The 16,907-nt window shown below is 37.0% G+C and overlaps 1 protein-coding gene across 4 annotated transcripts in view; it reads right to left on the bottom strand.

Moving 5' to 3' along the window:
• The window catches only part of RBMS3 (RNA binding motif single stranded interacting protein 3), a 702,347-nt gene that overhangs the window by 133,286 nt on the left and 552,154 nt on the right, over positions 1-16,907 (bottom strand). For all 4 annotated transcript variants that reach the window (XM_030232505.2, XM_030232511.2, XM_030232509.2 and 1 more), the window contains one exon: positions 8,108-8,187. In XM_030232505.2, the coding sequence (XP_030088365.1) occupies positions 8,108-8,187 (80 nt within the window). The remainder of the gene's footprint in view (positions 1-8,107; positions 8,188-16,907) is intronic.

Below are 16,907 nucleotides of genomic sequence, written 5' to 3'. Positions count from 1 at the left end.
CAACTCGTCTGGCTTGTCTTGGATTTTACAGGCGCATCCAAGGAACAGCACTGTCCCTGGACCACAAACTTGTTGACACTTCTCCTGCTGATGTATGAGGCAAGACAGAATTCAATGCACACACTCTCAGCTGTGCTGGGTATGCAGCAGTAGCATACAGAAGGGACTTCTTTATGCTTAAGCAAATATATCCACCATTTCCCATAAAGGGAGTGGATTTTCTGAATTAGAAGATTTACATGGTCACTCTTAACAGCGAAAAATGCCCATGAGTGAAAAGAAAAAAGTATGTATTGAAATTAGTTTAGATAAACTGTGGCAGACTTCATTGTGACTTGATATTATAAATGAGAAGGGAATGCAATTTCTGTTTATGCTGCAGACTTTTAGAAATCTTAGGAAAGATACGACAGGTTCTCCTGTGGCAGGAAGAAAAAAATGGAATAATCTTTTCTCATTTATATGCCATATTGTTCTCTAACTTTCATTCTTATAAAACATGTGGAAGATTAATCCAAACTGCAGTAATGCTATTTTATACATCATGACCTGAATTACTGTGATATCACAAACAAACTGATCTTAGGCATTTTTTGTTATCTCTAGTTACAAAGTAATACAAAAACCCCAACACTGTAAAAGACTTTCTCCCTAATTATACAGCTAGATTACAAAACTCAGTACTTGATCATATAGCTTTTTGAAATACAAAAAGATACAGCTCTTTACTTAGGAACTTACAGACCAGGACAAGATCAAATGGAACCCAACATAAATATGAAGCTCTTCAGATCTTTGACACTGTCCCCATCATCAACAACTTTATGTCTTTTTGGAAAAGCAGGCTTTAGATGATGGCAGCATTCTGTCTTCTCTAACACAGCTTTCCTCATGAACTCAAATTACATGGTTTAGCACTGATACACACTTCTTAATATCTTTAATACAAGTTGGCTCGGCCCTCATTCATCCAGGACATTACTGTGTCCCATCTAGTGGGTTTACAGAATAAATAAGTATGTCCATATCCTCCTAACCAAAGGGAGGTTTTTTTGAACTAAATGGAAATGACATAAAATCTTGACTAGATAGGAATTTTTCTTTTTTGCTTTTTAGAAAAACAACCCTTGCCTTTAAAGAATCTAAAGAATATACAATCTTTAAGATCCAAGAGACCTAGGAAATTGGAATGTATCTTTGCATCATGACATGAAAATATGTGGTATGGAACCAGAAGCACCTGGAGCAATGTCAGCACAGTAAGGACAACTAAAGATTACATAAACCTTATTCTGAAGAAAAATAAAAAACCCAAAGGAGCTAAAGAGAGAGAAGCCCTTCTTGTTCAGTGGAACAAAATGACACACTTCATCCTTGAAATTCTTAAGAATGCCATGAAGCAAAACAAGTATCATCAGATTTTAAAGGCTGTCTTTGAAAGGAAGGAAACTTTGAAAGTCAAAGAAACACTTGATTTCAGGTGAAGTCAGAAGCTATTGGAAATCTATTGCTGAAGAGTTGGTACACCTTGGATTAACTACAAATGATGTTTGAGCAAATAGTGGAAGGAGGGTAAAGTCAGGAGACCCTGCTGGTGGTGTTTGACAGCTGTGAGTATAGAAGGGAGGACAGAACATGGAGCAGTCATGAGGTTTTGTCCACATCATAGAAGCCTGATGGGCCAAAAAACAAAGTCACTGAGATCTAAACAGGGAACTGCTTTCTAAGCAAAAGGTTTTATATTTTCCAAAATATAAATTCAGTACCCATTCTGCAGTTTCTTGGTTAGAAAATCCATCTTTATGACCATCTTCTGCAAAGTCTATGTGATCTTAAACATGATGTCATATCCGAAAAATGAAACTATTTCCTGAGGGACCCCCTCTTCTGAGAGCTGTAGACACCACCCAGACACCTCTTAACGTCCAACACAACCCCAGCAAAAGGTTCCCAGAGCCCATTCTGCACAGACCTGTTTGTCAGAGAGACCTGAGCTTGGGACAGCACCTGCACATTGCTGAGGGCATGGGAAGCACCTGGGGCCCAAAGCAGGACAGGGGTTACAGAGGCCTCATGGTCACCACCAAGACTCAAACAGGAGTTAAAGATTTTAACTGTTTGTCAAAGATGAAGACTTGCAAAGGAGATGAAACCAACAGAAATGAAAAGAATATTCAGAGGGTTTGCGATGTAAAAGAAATTTCTGCTAATGATGAGCTGAGTTTGTGTATTTATGGAGCACAAAAAGTGAAAGATAACAGCAAATCCATAAAAAATGACAGCCAGAAATTGGAAATGAGAAAAATAAATAGAAAATTAGTTAAACTGTTATTTCTTATTAAGGTTCTTTACAAGGATCATATTTTGTGATACAATGAGGAATGATTTTTATAGTGCAGTCAGCAGACAACAATGGAAGTATTTACAAACCTTAATTCTTAGAATTCAGGTAGACAATATAAGAGATTCAGATAACATTAACTCATATACATGAAAGGAACTGAGAATACAAGTGTGAAAATCTGGGAAAGAAAATTTTTGAGGATAACAATATGTAAAAGATAACCCTCCTTTTAAACTAGATTCACTGAGTATTACCAGTAGAAAATCTAGCAGAATCCCCTTTTTTCTGAGTTCTCTGTAGCATTCAACAAATGTTTTAAGATATCTACAAACCAATACCTGATTTATAGTTTTGGCTGCTGTTTTATCTAGTTTATAATGACAAAAACATATACATATATACAGACAGCTATGCAAATGCCCCAAGAAGAAATATATGGAAGAGTTTTTCAGTGTATTATCTATATAAATGAACAGAGAATTAAATAAAAAAGATGAAAAACCAAGAGGCAGGGTCTAAAGGGTTATCAAACAAAACATTTGAAGTTCATTCACTCAGAAAAGCAATTTAGAGCATTACTAATGACAAACAAGATTGTATTTTTTCATATACTAAGAGAAAAACAGTGGAAAATGTTGTTAATGTCCAGTACACAGTTAACCCTCAATTGGAATACTGTTCCTTCATCACCATTTAAGGCACAGTATCCTAGAAAACATTTTGCTCTAAATGGAGTATTCCAAGATCTAAGTCTACTTCTCTAAAGCAAAGGTTGACTATTTGGATTTACTCTCTGTGGTGCAAGAACCTGAGAGATGTCCTAACAGAAATATTTAAACTAAGGAGAGAGGCAGAAAATATTAATTGATTTTGGTGAAATGAGTCCACAAAAATGCAGTGCTTGGAACACTTTCAAAAAAAAAAAAAAAAAAAAAAAAAAGCATGCCCAATAATGATTAAAACAAGATTTGAGGTATTTGCAAATACATCTGTATTTTAGCAGATAATTTCTTTCTATTTGAGAATTTTTACTCTAGTAAAAGTCAGTATAAAAATGATAGAACTTGTGGGGTTCTTAATGTACACAAGGATAATAATTCCCTTATCTTTCTTTTTGTCAGGTATCTGTAATTAAATAAGTGATAAGAAAAGGAAGGCTCTTGACCATGTAATGTAGCATTCATGAATCTAACTTGCTTTAAATTTTCTCTGAGAAAGTAACTGGCCCAATGTCCTCTGACAACTCAAATGAAATTTAGAAAGTACTATAACAACTAGAAAATGCTGTGAGGGAGTAGAATGGACATATCAGTAGAGGATAATTACTTCAATTGAGGCATGTTCCTGTGAAATTCCAGAGAGAAAAGTAAGAACTTGTTACATTTTTGCATTTTTTTCAGAAAGAGAAAAATGAAGTTATTTAAAAACATCCAAGGATACTGGGACATGAATAAAAACTGTATAAATATCATTCTCTAAACTTGCCCATCTAAACAGAAGCCAACTGAGAGATGAGCTAGGAAATTTTAATTTAATCCAGTGATTGCAAAATGTCAAAAATTAGCAGGATTTCATATGAAGTCTCCTATTCACCATCAAAAAATAGATGCAGTACAGAAAGACTGAGAGAGAGCTACCTGCATTATTAGTATCACTCTTCACATCTCGATGGAGATGTAGAGCAATGCAGAATTAATTTGCTGGCTTTCAACGTGGCCATATAGGGCCTATACCATTAGTTTCACATGAGGCTGAATTCTCTATAGGATGAAAATACACCCACTGGGCTGTGCAGGTCTATTTAGTTCAGGAGAGCAGTACTAATAAAGGGAAAACAAAAAAAAACCTCTCACAAATAAAACCCACTAAAATAACAATCACTCAAAGCTACTCAGAATATTTATGAAGTTGACATGGAATCTGCCAAGAATTGAGATTTTGCAGATTTCTGCAGATGACTGTGCTTTCTTAGTCTGAAAGAAATGCAAAGACATTAACTAATTATTTATGGAACAACCAATTATTTTGTACTGTAAGTCTAAGACTGAACATCATGAAATGCTTATTAGTTGAGTAAGCAAGAGAGTGGAGCAATTCCTTCTGGAGTGGAATGAAGCCAAGGAGTTGAATGGAAAAGGCCCCTTAATGAGAATGATTCACTAACACAGACACAGCGATGCTCAATTTACCTAGGCACTACACAACTGACCATCAAAATGTTTCAAGAGACAGAAAATAACCTTTACATTGTGGCTGGGTTGAAGCAGAGGGGTCTGGAGCTACAAGTGCTCAGTTCAACAATTTTTAAGAAACAACAGTAATTGAAGTTAAAAAGTCAAAGAAGGATGGAAGTGTTTTTGCTTTCAGAAGGTACAAAGGAGAGAGCCTCCAAAGTGCCCTGTGTGCCTTCCTTTCCTTCCAGCTGTAACATTGCTTTCCTGCTGCATTGTTGGCCTGGGCTAGCTTAGATGTGTGACTCTTGGCTAGGCTCAAACATCCAGGTACACAGCACTTAATGTCTTGTAAATTTTTTCTGACTCACAAGAACAATAAAAAAACCCCAAACCTGACAACAAGAAAAACCAAATTAAAAAAAAATTAACTGCATTTACATCTCATTTGTCAAGAAAAAACAACTAGTTGAAAAACAGCTCTCTATTCAAAATTAATGTTTGAAATAACTCTTTGGAAGGTAAAACTAAGTCAGGTAAGGTATAACTTTATTCTGGCATGAAAGCCAGAGCTATGGTGCCCAGTCTTTCTAATGGGCTGTTCAACATCATGTCAAAGCTGCCTACTCCAGATCTTCCATCATGACTGGGCAACCAGACAAAACCCTGCAGCACATGAGCATTTTATCCTCTAAACATGCTGATCTCACAAACATACATCCCACAGAATGTATGGTGACACATCACCAGGATCACATCTCAGGGAACCCAGCAGGGGAAGACAGCAGAGATGGAGGGGAGCTGCCAAAATGATTTGTCTGGTCCATAATCCCACTGCCTCAGGCCAGTAGCACATGGCCAACAGCCAAGTTGATTTCTTTCTTGATGGGCCTCATGCAACCTTCTATTAGCTGCTAAATCTGAACATTAGTGCTTGAATAAGAGATGTGGACAAAAATGCAAAAAACCCTTTCAGTTCACTGCCACACCTAAAAGAAATCCATTTGAAAATCCAAAATCAATGTAATTTAACCCTAAAAGTATTGATCCATTTTCACTCTCATTAAGATCAGGCCTTTGAGCAGCAGAGTAAGTAACAGTGTTGCATATTTCCATTAATGTTCTCTGGTTCTTTGTTTTTTAACTGATATCCATAAAGAGGTCACAGCAATAAACTAGAGATGATTCTCCTTCCATGCCAATTACTGAGACGCTGGGAGGATCCTTTTCAAAATATAATTGTGATTTTCCAAGTACATTAAGAGACTTGATTTTCCTTCCTGCTTCATGCAAGACACTTCTGTCTTGCTGAGAGGCTTAAATACAGGTTCATAGCACCAATGTAGAAACTGAGTACAAGCTTAACCAGAAACTAGGAGTGAATAATTTTTTGCACTAGATAAAATGTAGCTGATCCCTTGAATCAACCCCACTGCTAAGGTGATCATGTTTATGCCCTGGCTTCTTAAGAAGAAGAAGAATGAATACAAAAAAATCTTTTAATTATGAATTTAAGGAGTGACCTACTCTAATAACAAGGCACAAACAGCCTCTTTTATGTGGACCAAATACCCTGTGACTACTTCTAACTACCTGTGTTCAGAGATACAAAATCTGCCTCCCAAAACTGGAGGACAAAATGGGATCTTACAGATACCTCGTGCATAGCTAAGTGAGTTCAGTTAATGGTTCTGTGACTTTTTTCCCAAGCTGCACTTTGCTATATCTGCATCTGAACAGCACTCAGGTAAATTAAAACACTTAATATAGTCACTTCCCAAATAATCCTTGCAACTAAATTCCATCTGACAACAACAATCATGGGAGAAACAGAGTAGACAATATTTTCACATGGACATCTTTTCTTCCTCAAGAAACTAAGACCGGTTCATGTCCTTTAAGAAAGCACCAAAAGTTATAGCCATTAAAATCCAATTTCAGTGTATCTCTTGAAACAAGATAACAAGAAGCAAATATTCATGCTATCTTATCAAGACCCCTGTTTCAATGTACGACACTGTTCATGCTGAATACCCAGCACATTTCTGATTATTTAAAAATTAAAAAAAGAAAATTATTTTCATTTTATAGCTGTCATTCTTTACCACGTAGCTTTCTGTCTCAAGCAGGCTCTGTAAGAATATTCTGCTTTGATACTGGATTTAATGATGTGTCCTCTCTGAGACAACTGGGAATATGACCATGGAGCACACAGACTTATACTGACAAAGCCAGCCTTAGTGTCTCCTTGCTATTCACACTCTTTCCATTGGGTGTTGCTATGATATTAAACAGATTACTGCTGGGACTCAAAGTGTGCATACAGAAAGGCAAGGAAAAGGTTAAAGTTCTCTGCCTATGCTGCTCAGCCCATTGTTCTAGGCAGCCCAAGTTTGTTGTACTTGACAAAGTTGGTGGTGTAATTCACTAGCTAGTGCTGAGAAAAATAGTCAGTGACTACTTTTAAAAAAGCTGTCTTAATATGGAGTCTTGCAGCTTGTACTAAAACCTTTATCTTCGTTCATGAAGGTGATCTGACTAAAATTTATATGTACATTGCAGCACTCAATTACTGTACACTGTAGCTGTGCAGATGGCTTTCTTTTAATTAGAGTATTTAGTACATCTTCTGCATAAAGAACCAGGCAATGAATAAGAAGAAATTTAATGAAAGTAACTAAAAAAGGAAATGGTTTAAAGGAAGCTGGGGGGAAAAAAAAGGGGGAGATAACAACTTAAGACACAAATCTTGCAAGCATTTCCTGCTCATTTAAGGCAGCCCTTCAGGAGAAATCCTTGCAAATTTGTGGCCTTGGAGAGGGTCTTGTCAAGCAGTAAGTATGGAGCAACTGATCACTAAACTTTGCACAGCTGATGAATACATGGATGATAGCTAAAGATTTGAAAAGCAAAATAATATCTGGAACTTGACTTTCACTGTGGCACAGACACACCAGTGAATGTGTTCTGAAGGCATTGTGAGAGAGTGTCGGTACTTCAGTAAGTTATGGCAAGAAAAAAATAACTTAATATTTGAAATATCTTCAGTATTAACAGCTACTTCTGTTAATACAGGTAACAGTAGCTAGCAATACTTCGTGGTAACTGTGATGAATATAAAGCTGCTACCTGAAATCCTGAATATTTAATAATCGATAAAAAAGCTATAATTGATAATGAATCGATAATCAAGCTTTTATATAAGTTATATTCCTAGTTTGTTAAAAAAAACATTGACATTTAGTTATGTGGCCTCTATACTAACTGGGGGAAAACCCAAGCAAAACCAACCAACCAACTAAAGCCCCCAAAAAAACCCCAAGAAAACAATAGTCAAAAGGAAAAAACACAGCAAGATAACATGAATTTTATATGTTCTTAAATTTGCTGCTGTGAGGCACAAATGCTTAAAACATACAAACCAGGGTAAGAAACAGTTGCTAAGGTTCATAAAAGATAGGATTCAGCCAGGGAGGTTATATGCCCTCTTAGCAGGGGCAGTAATTTAAGCCACTGTCAAGATAAATTCCAGTATTTCTGTATTGTAAACTCTTCAGTGAATTTTAAATGTCACAATGATGACCAGACTTACCTGGTAGACCGGGTGGGGTTTTCAGATATTTGCCATTAAAATGTTGAATTACTACTTCACATTTTTCTGTAGACTCCATTCTGGAAAAGAGAAGAGAGTGGGATATGGGTAGAGGAAATTTGTGTTACTAGACTGTTATGGGAGCACTCAGTCAGCAAAAAAAAAAAAAAAACAAAAAGCAGAAGGAGAAAAAAAAGACAAGCACAGATGCTGAGAGAAACCTTCAAAGCTGTTGTTGCTGATTTTTGCAGAGAAACTGGTTGAGCCCATTAGGACAGAGTGTGGCTCCTGAAGAGGACCTGCCACCCTCCCTGCCTGCAGCTGTGCTCCCAGCTGTGTTTGAGGCACAGCCCTGTCAATGAACAGTCCCTTTCTGGCTCCAGGGCATCACCCTGAACAAGGACATCCTTTATGCTCTCACGTGCTGCTTGGAAAAGCAATGGACACGTTTCTAGACTCCTTTTGCACCCAAAAAAACTTCAAATGGCTTAAAGAAATGAATTGCAGGATTTGGAGAAGAACACGGAGGATTAAACAACAATTATTAAGGATTACAGAGTTAAGAAAACAACCTGCAAAGACAGGCTTTATAGTAAAACCAAAGCCAATGCATATATGACTATTACAACATAAAGCTGAGTTCTGGCTGAAGACAGAAATTTATGTATAATGCCAGCTGAGGAAATTCCTTACTGTTTATCTTCTATGAGTTCAGAATACCTTTCAGCATTGAGACATTAAAGTACTAACAGTGAATTGGTTAATGCAGTTTTGAAGAATTGTTAAGAATACAAAGTTACAAGTCAAATCTCAAACCGTGGTTATACTACATCTGGAAACTCACTACTGCTTCAGATCTTCTAAATTACCTGCATACAAGTCCAGAAAAAGAGTTAACTTTGCTACAGAGGGGGTTTAGAAACTTTGAAAAGAGGAAAAGAGAGAAATGGAAAGCTAGACATTTCCTAGAAAAGTTGTGTTTAAAAACCATGTTCAACACTCCTTCAATACAACACTATGTACCTCCAGGTATTCTCCACAAAATAACTCTGCTGACATATATATTGCTTACTTCTCACCAGTATAAATAATTTGAAATGAATTTATCCACTACTCTTCCTGTCACGCAGTTTGGGGAAAGAGTGGTTCACACACAGCAGCAGTTTTTCTCCCAGGATACAATTCTGCCAGAGTCCAAAAAAACGCCCCACACCGCAAAGAAAAAACAAACTAACAAACAAAATCCTAAAAATCCTGCTTTCCCATTTAATTGTTTGAGGAAGTCAGTCTATTGTCCAATTGTTTCAGATGAAATTAAAACTTTCCCCTTCCAGGTAGTATCACTGTGTAGCATGTGGGCTGGGCTATTTCTGCAAGCACAAAGACAGTGACTGAGATTGTTCACTTTGGCTTCATTCACATTTAACTAAGCGAATGTCTGCACTGAGCCTTTAGAGACTCTTGTCTCTGAAAGAATAAATGCAATAAAAGTCTGTTTTCTGTAGCTGCAGGCACTTGGTGTCAAACCATGTTATGTTGCACCACACAGCAGTGACAATTTCATTTTAATACATGGGGTACATTTTAACAAGCCAAAGCAATCCCTGCAAAGAATGCAATATATAAGCTGCCAAATGAAAGAGACTCAGTGCACTTCATGCGTTTTATGTGGGAAGAGAATAAAAGTGAAACCCACAGTGTTCTGGGATAAAAAGCCCATAATTCCAATAGCACTCTGAAAAAGAATGTGCACATTTTCCTCTCAAGTTTCACAATTAACGGCTCTCAAATGCCATTGCTGGCTATCTGTAATCTGGCACACGCTTCGCTTGAAACCGACACTGGCATTATCGACTCAGCCTGAAAAGGCAGCACAATAGACAAAGCCCTCTATACACGCTCCCCTCAGATGTGGTGCTGAGCAACAACTGCATCCATCCTTTGCCCACCCCACCTGAGCCCTCCTGTACTTTCTGCAACTTCTGCCTGTGGGGGTGGCCTTTCCCCCCGGCCAGGCACAGGCTGGCCAGGCAGCCATGCACTAATCAGGAAGGCGTCCACCCCAGGGCCACCAAAACATGAATTATAATTGTCCACAACACCCCTTTGCTTAGAAAGAAACCTTTCAAATTGAGTTCTTCAAAATAATTAGCTGAGTGACTGACTGAGAAAAATTGGTGGTACAGAGCAACCAGATATATTAGCAAAATTCTCAGATTCTTGCCTTAACAACCACCTGGTTTTAGTTCAGTCAAAATTCTGACCAATATCTGTGGTTTTGTTCTCAGTGGTTCTAGGATGAGGGAAGAGACGAGAAAGTTGACTCTATGTATCAGAAGCTTGATTTATTATTATATGATAGATAATATATTAAAACTATACTAAAAGAATAGAGGAAAGGATCTCACTACAAGGCTAAGCTAAGAATAGAAAAAGAATCAATAACAAAGGTCTTCTCCCAGACCGAGACCGGCCGGACAGGTGAACTGTGGTTGGCTCTTAATTGGAAACAGCCTGACGAGGCCAATCAGAGATTCCCCCTGTTGCATTCCACAGCAGTAGATAAGAATTGTTTACAGTTTGTTCCTGAGGCCTCTCAGTTTCTCAGGAGGGGAAAAATCCTAAGGAAAGGATTTTTCATAAAACATGTCGGTGACAAATATCAGCCACTTAAGTGGTTTTTTATGAGTCAATGTTTATGGCAGGCACCTACACATGAGTTGAAGCTGTCCACACATTACTCCTCTTCTCGTTTTATCCATAAGGATGAGCTGTATCTGGGCAGAGGTCCCAAAAATACACTTTCTTTAGGCCCACATTAATAAATTCCTCCTACTTTTCCTTCAGAAAGCTGCAGCACTCCTCTATTGTAGAATGTGCTTTGAATTATTCCTCTTATACAAGCTAGCAATGTTTCAAAACGTTGCATGAGACTGGGATTTAATAAAGCTATCACTAGTGGAATTGTTACATGTTAAAAGGTTTTCTGAGAAAGAATGTCAGCTAAGCACAGGTAAACTTGGGGGAAGAATACAAATAAATTTTTTAATATTGGCATTCCTTTCATAATTGATAGGAAAAAATATGACAAAATATAATGTTCTGGATAAAAGATAAAGATCCTAGATGCTTCAAAACTTTCTACTGAAACATATAGATATTCAACACTTGCTGGAAAGGGAAGAAAAACAGCTTCACATGACAATAGAAATTTGGTCTGATTAGATAATTTGTGAAGGATCACTTTCAAATTGCTTTCAATTGTATATTTTTGGTGCTGATCCTAAGAGGATCTAAAATAATAATTCATCTTTATACACAATGGTGATAACAATAATGCATCTGAATATTATTTTGAACTGAGAGTGCACTGCAGAAAAGAAACAATTATCAAAGCCATAGGCTTTTATATTTTTTTTAAAAGGTACAGATAATTATATAAACCCAGAGGAACTAATAAAACCATGACAATTTATTTTTACTTGTGTCTATATATCTCCCAGTTCTGGAAACCAAGTTGTAAGGATCCCAAATACAAAATAAGTAATGAGACTGTCTATATTCTGTCCAATTTGAAAATAAGTATTTTTTTTTTAAATCTGAAGAATGTTTTTATGATTTTTTCTAACTATATTGTAAACTATAGCTATATTTTCTAGCTATTTGTAAACTAAAGATACTTCAATATTAAAAGTAAAAGAAAAAAATCCAAACAAACTTAAACAGTGGATGCTTAAACAAACATCAGAACCAAATAATTTGATGTTCAGATCTTGGTATCAAATATTTATTATATTTATATTCTATTATTATATTATAAAAATAAAATTAAAATAATTTGTTTTATATTATTAAAATTATATTACATATCTGTCTACAGACCACAATGGCACCAAAGTTGTCATTATGTGTTTCTAGAAGTAATAGGGAACATTTAACATGAAAAATAATGAAGAGAGAAGAGAAGAGAAGAGAAGAGAAGAGAAGAGAAGAGAAGAGAAGAGAAGAGAAGAGAAGAGAAGAGAAGAGAAGAGAAGAGAAGAGAAGAGAAGAGAAGATGAAGAGAAGAGAAGAGAAGAGAAGAGAAGAGAAGAGAAGAGAAGATTAAAATTATTTTAACTGCCTACATAAAGGTCCTATACATGCTTATTATAAAGATTGATGCAGTGTCAAGAAACAACTTAATACAATTTTTATATAAGGAATACCATGGTAATTACATAATTATTACCTGAGAAATATTCAGTACCATGTAATTACTGCTTAATGGAAAAGTGTGGGTTTGGTTTACATATATCCTATAGTCACTTTGCTTAGGAATAATAATAATATAAATGAGATTCAGGACTATTTTTTTAAATATCCAGAGTAAATATTTAAAGATGAAATTTTTGCCACCACATTTATGTTATGATCAACATAATAATATTGTTTACATTTACAAGAGTGGGAATAATAAATCTTTGAGAACAATGCTTCCTTACTATTTAGGGCATTTTGCAAAGATGGAAGCAGGTAGGTAGTAACAGTATTATACCCAAAGAATAGAGACCATGGTTAGAATACAGAGAGAATAGCACAGAGAAAACTGAGAGAATACAGAGAACTGAATTTTTTTAGCATATCTAGAAAAGAACTAGAGGGGCAGTCTGACAGCACTGCATAAGTAGCTTTGTGGAGAGAATAAACCAGGGAGTAAGGACTTCTTTACTCTTCCTGAGAAAGCTGTGACTAGAAACAGATAAATTTAAAAGAGAAATTAGGGAGAAACATTTACCTGCAAGGAAGATGATCCACTGGCAAACATCAGATATAAAATTGCTAGTCCTTTTTTTCTGGTTGATGTCTTAAAATAATTTCTGAAAGTCTTATTTAAGTAAGACATGAGCATTATCTCAATCTTAGGTAATGGGTAGTATTTCAACTGCCTAGGATATAAAAGATGCGAGGCAAAATGATCTTCAGGTCTCAAATACTCTAAAGCTACAAGATAGTTTAGATTAGCATGAGGTTTCCTATGTTTTTCATCCTTCCATGGAAAAACACTCACTAGTTTTTTAATTTTGTTTCCTAATTTAATTCCAGGCATTCTAAGCCCCTGATGTGGCTGCAACAAGATTTCCTCCTTCTCTGTAACAGATTTAGGTATCTTATCTCCCCAACTTTTCAGTCAGTAAGAGATTGCTTCAAGATGTTTGTGCTTTTTGGTTTGAATCCATTTTATGTTGGAAAAAAGCTATTCCCTTTGCCACTCACAGCCTAAGAAGACATTTATTTTGACAAGTTCTCCTCATGGCTCACAAATTATATCTTTTCCCAACATGTCTTGCCTGTAAATTCTTCAACTGTCTGCTTGAACAACAGGAGGTTGTTTACTTTCTCAGATAAATATAAAAAATCTAGAAACCACTCTTTTCCTCTTGAGATGTGGTTCATTCTATACCTTGCAGCATCACCCATTATGCCAAGGTGAGCTGCCTCAGTATCTCTGCACTACAGTATCTGTGTTTACAGAGCTCTCCATAGAGAAACCTCTTTGAGTCAGAAGAAATAACTTCATTACCTATACATTATACTGAAAACCTCTGAAAAATACACAGCCTCCTTTAAGAAAAAAAAAAAAAAAACAAACAAAAAACACCAAAAACATAGAAATTAAGGCTAATCTCTCTCGTTTTACTTCAGTGGAAACTGGAGCATAACCATTTCTACTGAAATCCATGCAGAGCTTCTATAAATAGAATAATGATCTTGTGATGGCTCAAAATCTCGTTTCCTAGTTTTTGTTGCTCCCTTTTAGTTGCCAAGTTGAATATTGTTTCCAAAGACTAAATTTAAGACATGTAAAATAGGGACAAGCAGGAGATAAGTTTAGTAAAAAAAGATAGAAAAAGCAAAGAAAAGCAACCCATTAGAAGCTTTTCCAGAAGAATTAGGTAGAGAAAAGATAAGGATGAAGCATAAACTCCCAGCAGCAGAGTGTTTAATGCCTCACTACAGACCCCCAGCTGGGTCACAAAGGGATGGAAGCATCTCCCTGATGTGTACCTTTGCTCTGAGGTGACAGCTAATTGAGAATCTCTTGACTTTGGTCAAGAATTTGCTGGGAACAGCATCATAACATTCTTTTATGACCATTTGTGTCGTACAAGTTTTCTCATTTACTGGAAAAGAACACTACGAACACACAGTCATTCCCACCTAGACCTAGGCTGATTGATGCTACTGTCTTCACAGTCTCAGGTTAAGTATTATACTGGTGCCTGCCAGCAGTGCAATACTTGACTGTCTGACTGTCAGCATTTCCATCATAAATTTCTGTTTTCAGCAGCTTATGACTTCGTTGTAAAATGTCGCTTGTGGGAGGAATCTTGCAAGGTCGTTTTAAGTTACAAGACAGCAAACAAAATAAAAAAGTTAGTGGCTTCTAACTCTTTCTTTGCACTTTATCATTTAAAAGGACCTATAAAATGCTTGTTCTGCTGTTCAGCTGAGTGTGACAAACCTGTGTATGGTATTATTAGCACTACCATCTCTTTAGGGAAGACACTTAAATAATACTTGAATGGTATTTTATTGTGGGGTTATAAAAAGCAATTTTTATTTCATTGATTCAGTGGTACCAGTTAAGTCCCTCCCCGAGGTATTTACCAATAACTCCTTGCTCCCTTTTCCAAAGCCCAAAAAGTTCTTCAATTAAACTCACAGTATACCTCAGGCTTAGATTATGCAAATTACTCAGCCAAATTATCTGATGGCTCCCAATTTTCCAGTTTCCTCCCTCATCACCTTTCAGAGCTGCATATTCATTTTCATCTTATGGAGTCCCATTGATATTTGTCTAGGGATCCTGATCCATCTGTCCTTCCCTGAAGTTTGCTTCTCCCTGCTTCTTCCTGAAAGTGCAGCTTCATGCCTGCCAATTTTCTTAGGGGTGTATGAAGTCCAGCAAAATCTTTCCAGGTTGCAACAGCAGATGGAAATCTGAGGGTCTCACAGATACATTCCCACAGAGATCTCCCCACCACCCTGTAGTGTTGCTCTGAGGCTTTCCCAGGGTGGCCTTTCAATGGAAATGTATCACCACAGGCATTGGAATATTTTACAGATATCACACAAAGTCTTTGGAGCATGCTTGGGATTTCCAAATCAGTTTTGAAATCAGTTTAATATCTCAGTTTCACCTGAGATATTAAATTATAAAGCAATTTCCTGGCTAAGGTGCAGGATGTGACAAATCATTCTTCTGACTGAAAGCAGGAATGATTCTTATAATATCTAAGCTTGTACTACCATACAGATGATGGATTTATTCAAGCTAAATTATAGCACCTTTTCAACCACCTTCAATTAAACCCTTGAATAAGGAAGAACAAAGCACTTCTCTTCACAAATGCATCCCTAAACTCCCTGAATGTTCTTTATTCCCTGGCGCTGCTGACACTTCTGTCTCCAAAGTAGCAACATCACTGATCCTCAGAAATCTCTAAATATTCCTCTGAGCAAAACAGCACCACTGCTTTGCCTCCACCGTGATTTTGTCATTCCTTTATCTTCTCACACCTTAACATCTGGAATTCATCCTCTGTGGGCCTGTGGAAATCCAGATCTTCCAGCACATACAGTTACCTCTTCCTAAGTGGCAACACTTCTCCAGGATAAGTATTTCCCTCCATGCTCTCAATGCCTTCTCCTATTCAGTAATTCCAGCCTCCCTCAAAGACCTTCTTACTATCTCTGATCTGCTTTTTACTCATACCATCAACAACACTACTAATGTTTGCCAAACTCATAAAATATCAGCTTTAAAATTATATCTTGAAAATTCAAATCCAGTTTCTGTGGATTTCTTTCCAATTTTGTTAGTTTGTATTGTTTTGTTCTCTTTCATCTTGCTGATTTTCTTTTTTCTGGATGAAGGACCATGTTTTTTGTTCTAAGCTCTGAAGAATACATTTACACTTTTAAAATGAAAGATCACCTGCTGAAATTATTAGACAACTCCCAGCAACAGGTATGTAAGAGAAACACCTACAAATTTAAGTATTGTGACAAAATCGTGTGCACCAGCATCACGGTGTCATTCCCTCTTTTAACAGGCAATCCTACAAAAGACTGAACTCAAAGCTTCACATCCACCTTTTTTCCAATATCCTACTTCTATTGAGCATTTCTGTCCTCTCCTATTTCCCATTTCTCTCTCTGCCCTAGGATAGGCTGTGTTAAGTCCCAGCTTCTGCTTGCCGGTGTCAACAGAACCAGCCCTGCCAAAGACCACAGCAGTGTGAGCCCTGTGGAATGCCAGCTCCCAAGGAGAGTCTGAAGGCAGGTAATATGGCCCTGAAGTAAAAAGCATGGGCCAGGGGTGGGGCAGAGGCAGATGTGTAGAGTTTATAGCATGGATTGGCTTTTATGAAGCCACAGTCGAAGTCTAAAGTTTCCCTTCTCTGGCCCCTTGCTCATAACTCTCCTCCCAAAAATCTCCCCTGGGGTTCACCCAGGCATAGTTGGCTCAGGCCACAGTGAAATGCTCTGGAAAGATTCAGGAAAATCTGTTCAGTTGCTTTTGAAGGATGCAAAAGAGAGGAAATTTTTTCATGGCTTGATTTTCACTCAGAGCTAGTTTTGTACACACATACTCTAAAGGAGGCTGTTAATGTCACCAGACATAACTAAGATAATTTTGATCCAAGAAATTTGAAGTTCTCCAGGTTATAAATGATTGAGTAGCCACCTGCAGTACTATAAAACTGCTAATCATACCCATTTAGAAGAAAAATCTGACAATAGCTGCCTACCT

This window comes from Serinus canaria, chromosome 2 (assembly GCF_022539315.1).
Source record: "Serinus canaria isolate serCan28SL12 chromosome 2, serCan2020, whole genome shotgun sequence".
NCBI lineage: Eukaryota > Metazoa > Chordata > Aves > Passeriformes > Fringillidae > Serinus > Serinus canaria.
This window is presented reverse-complemented; position numbering and strand designations above follow the sequence as displayed.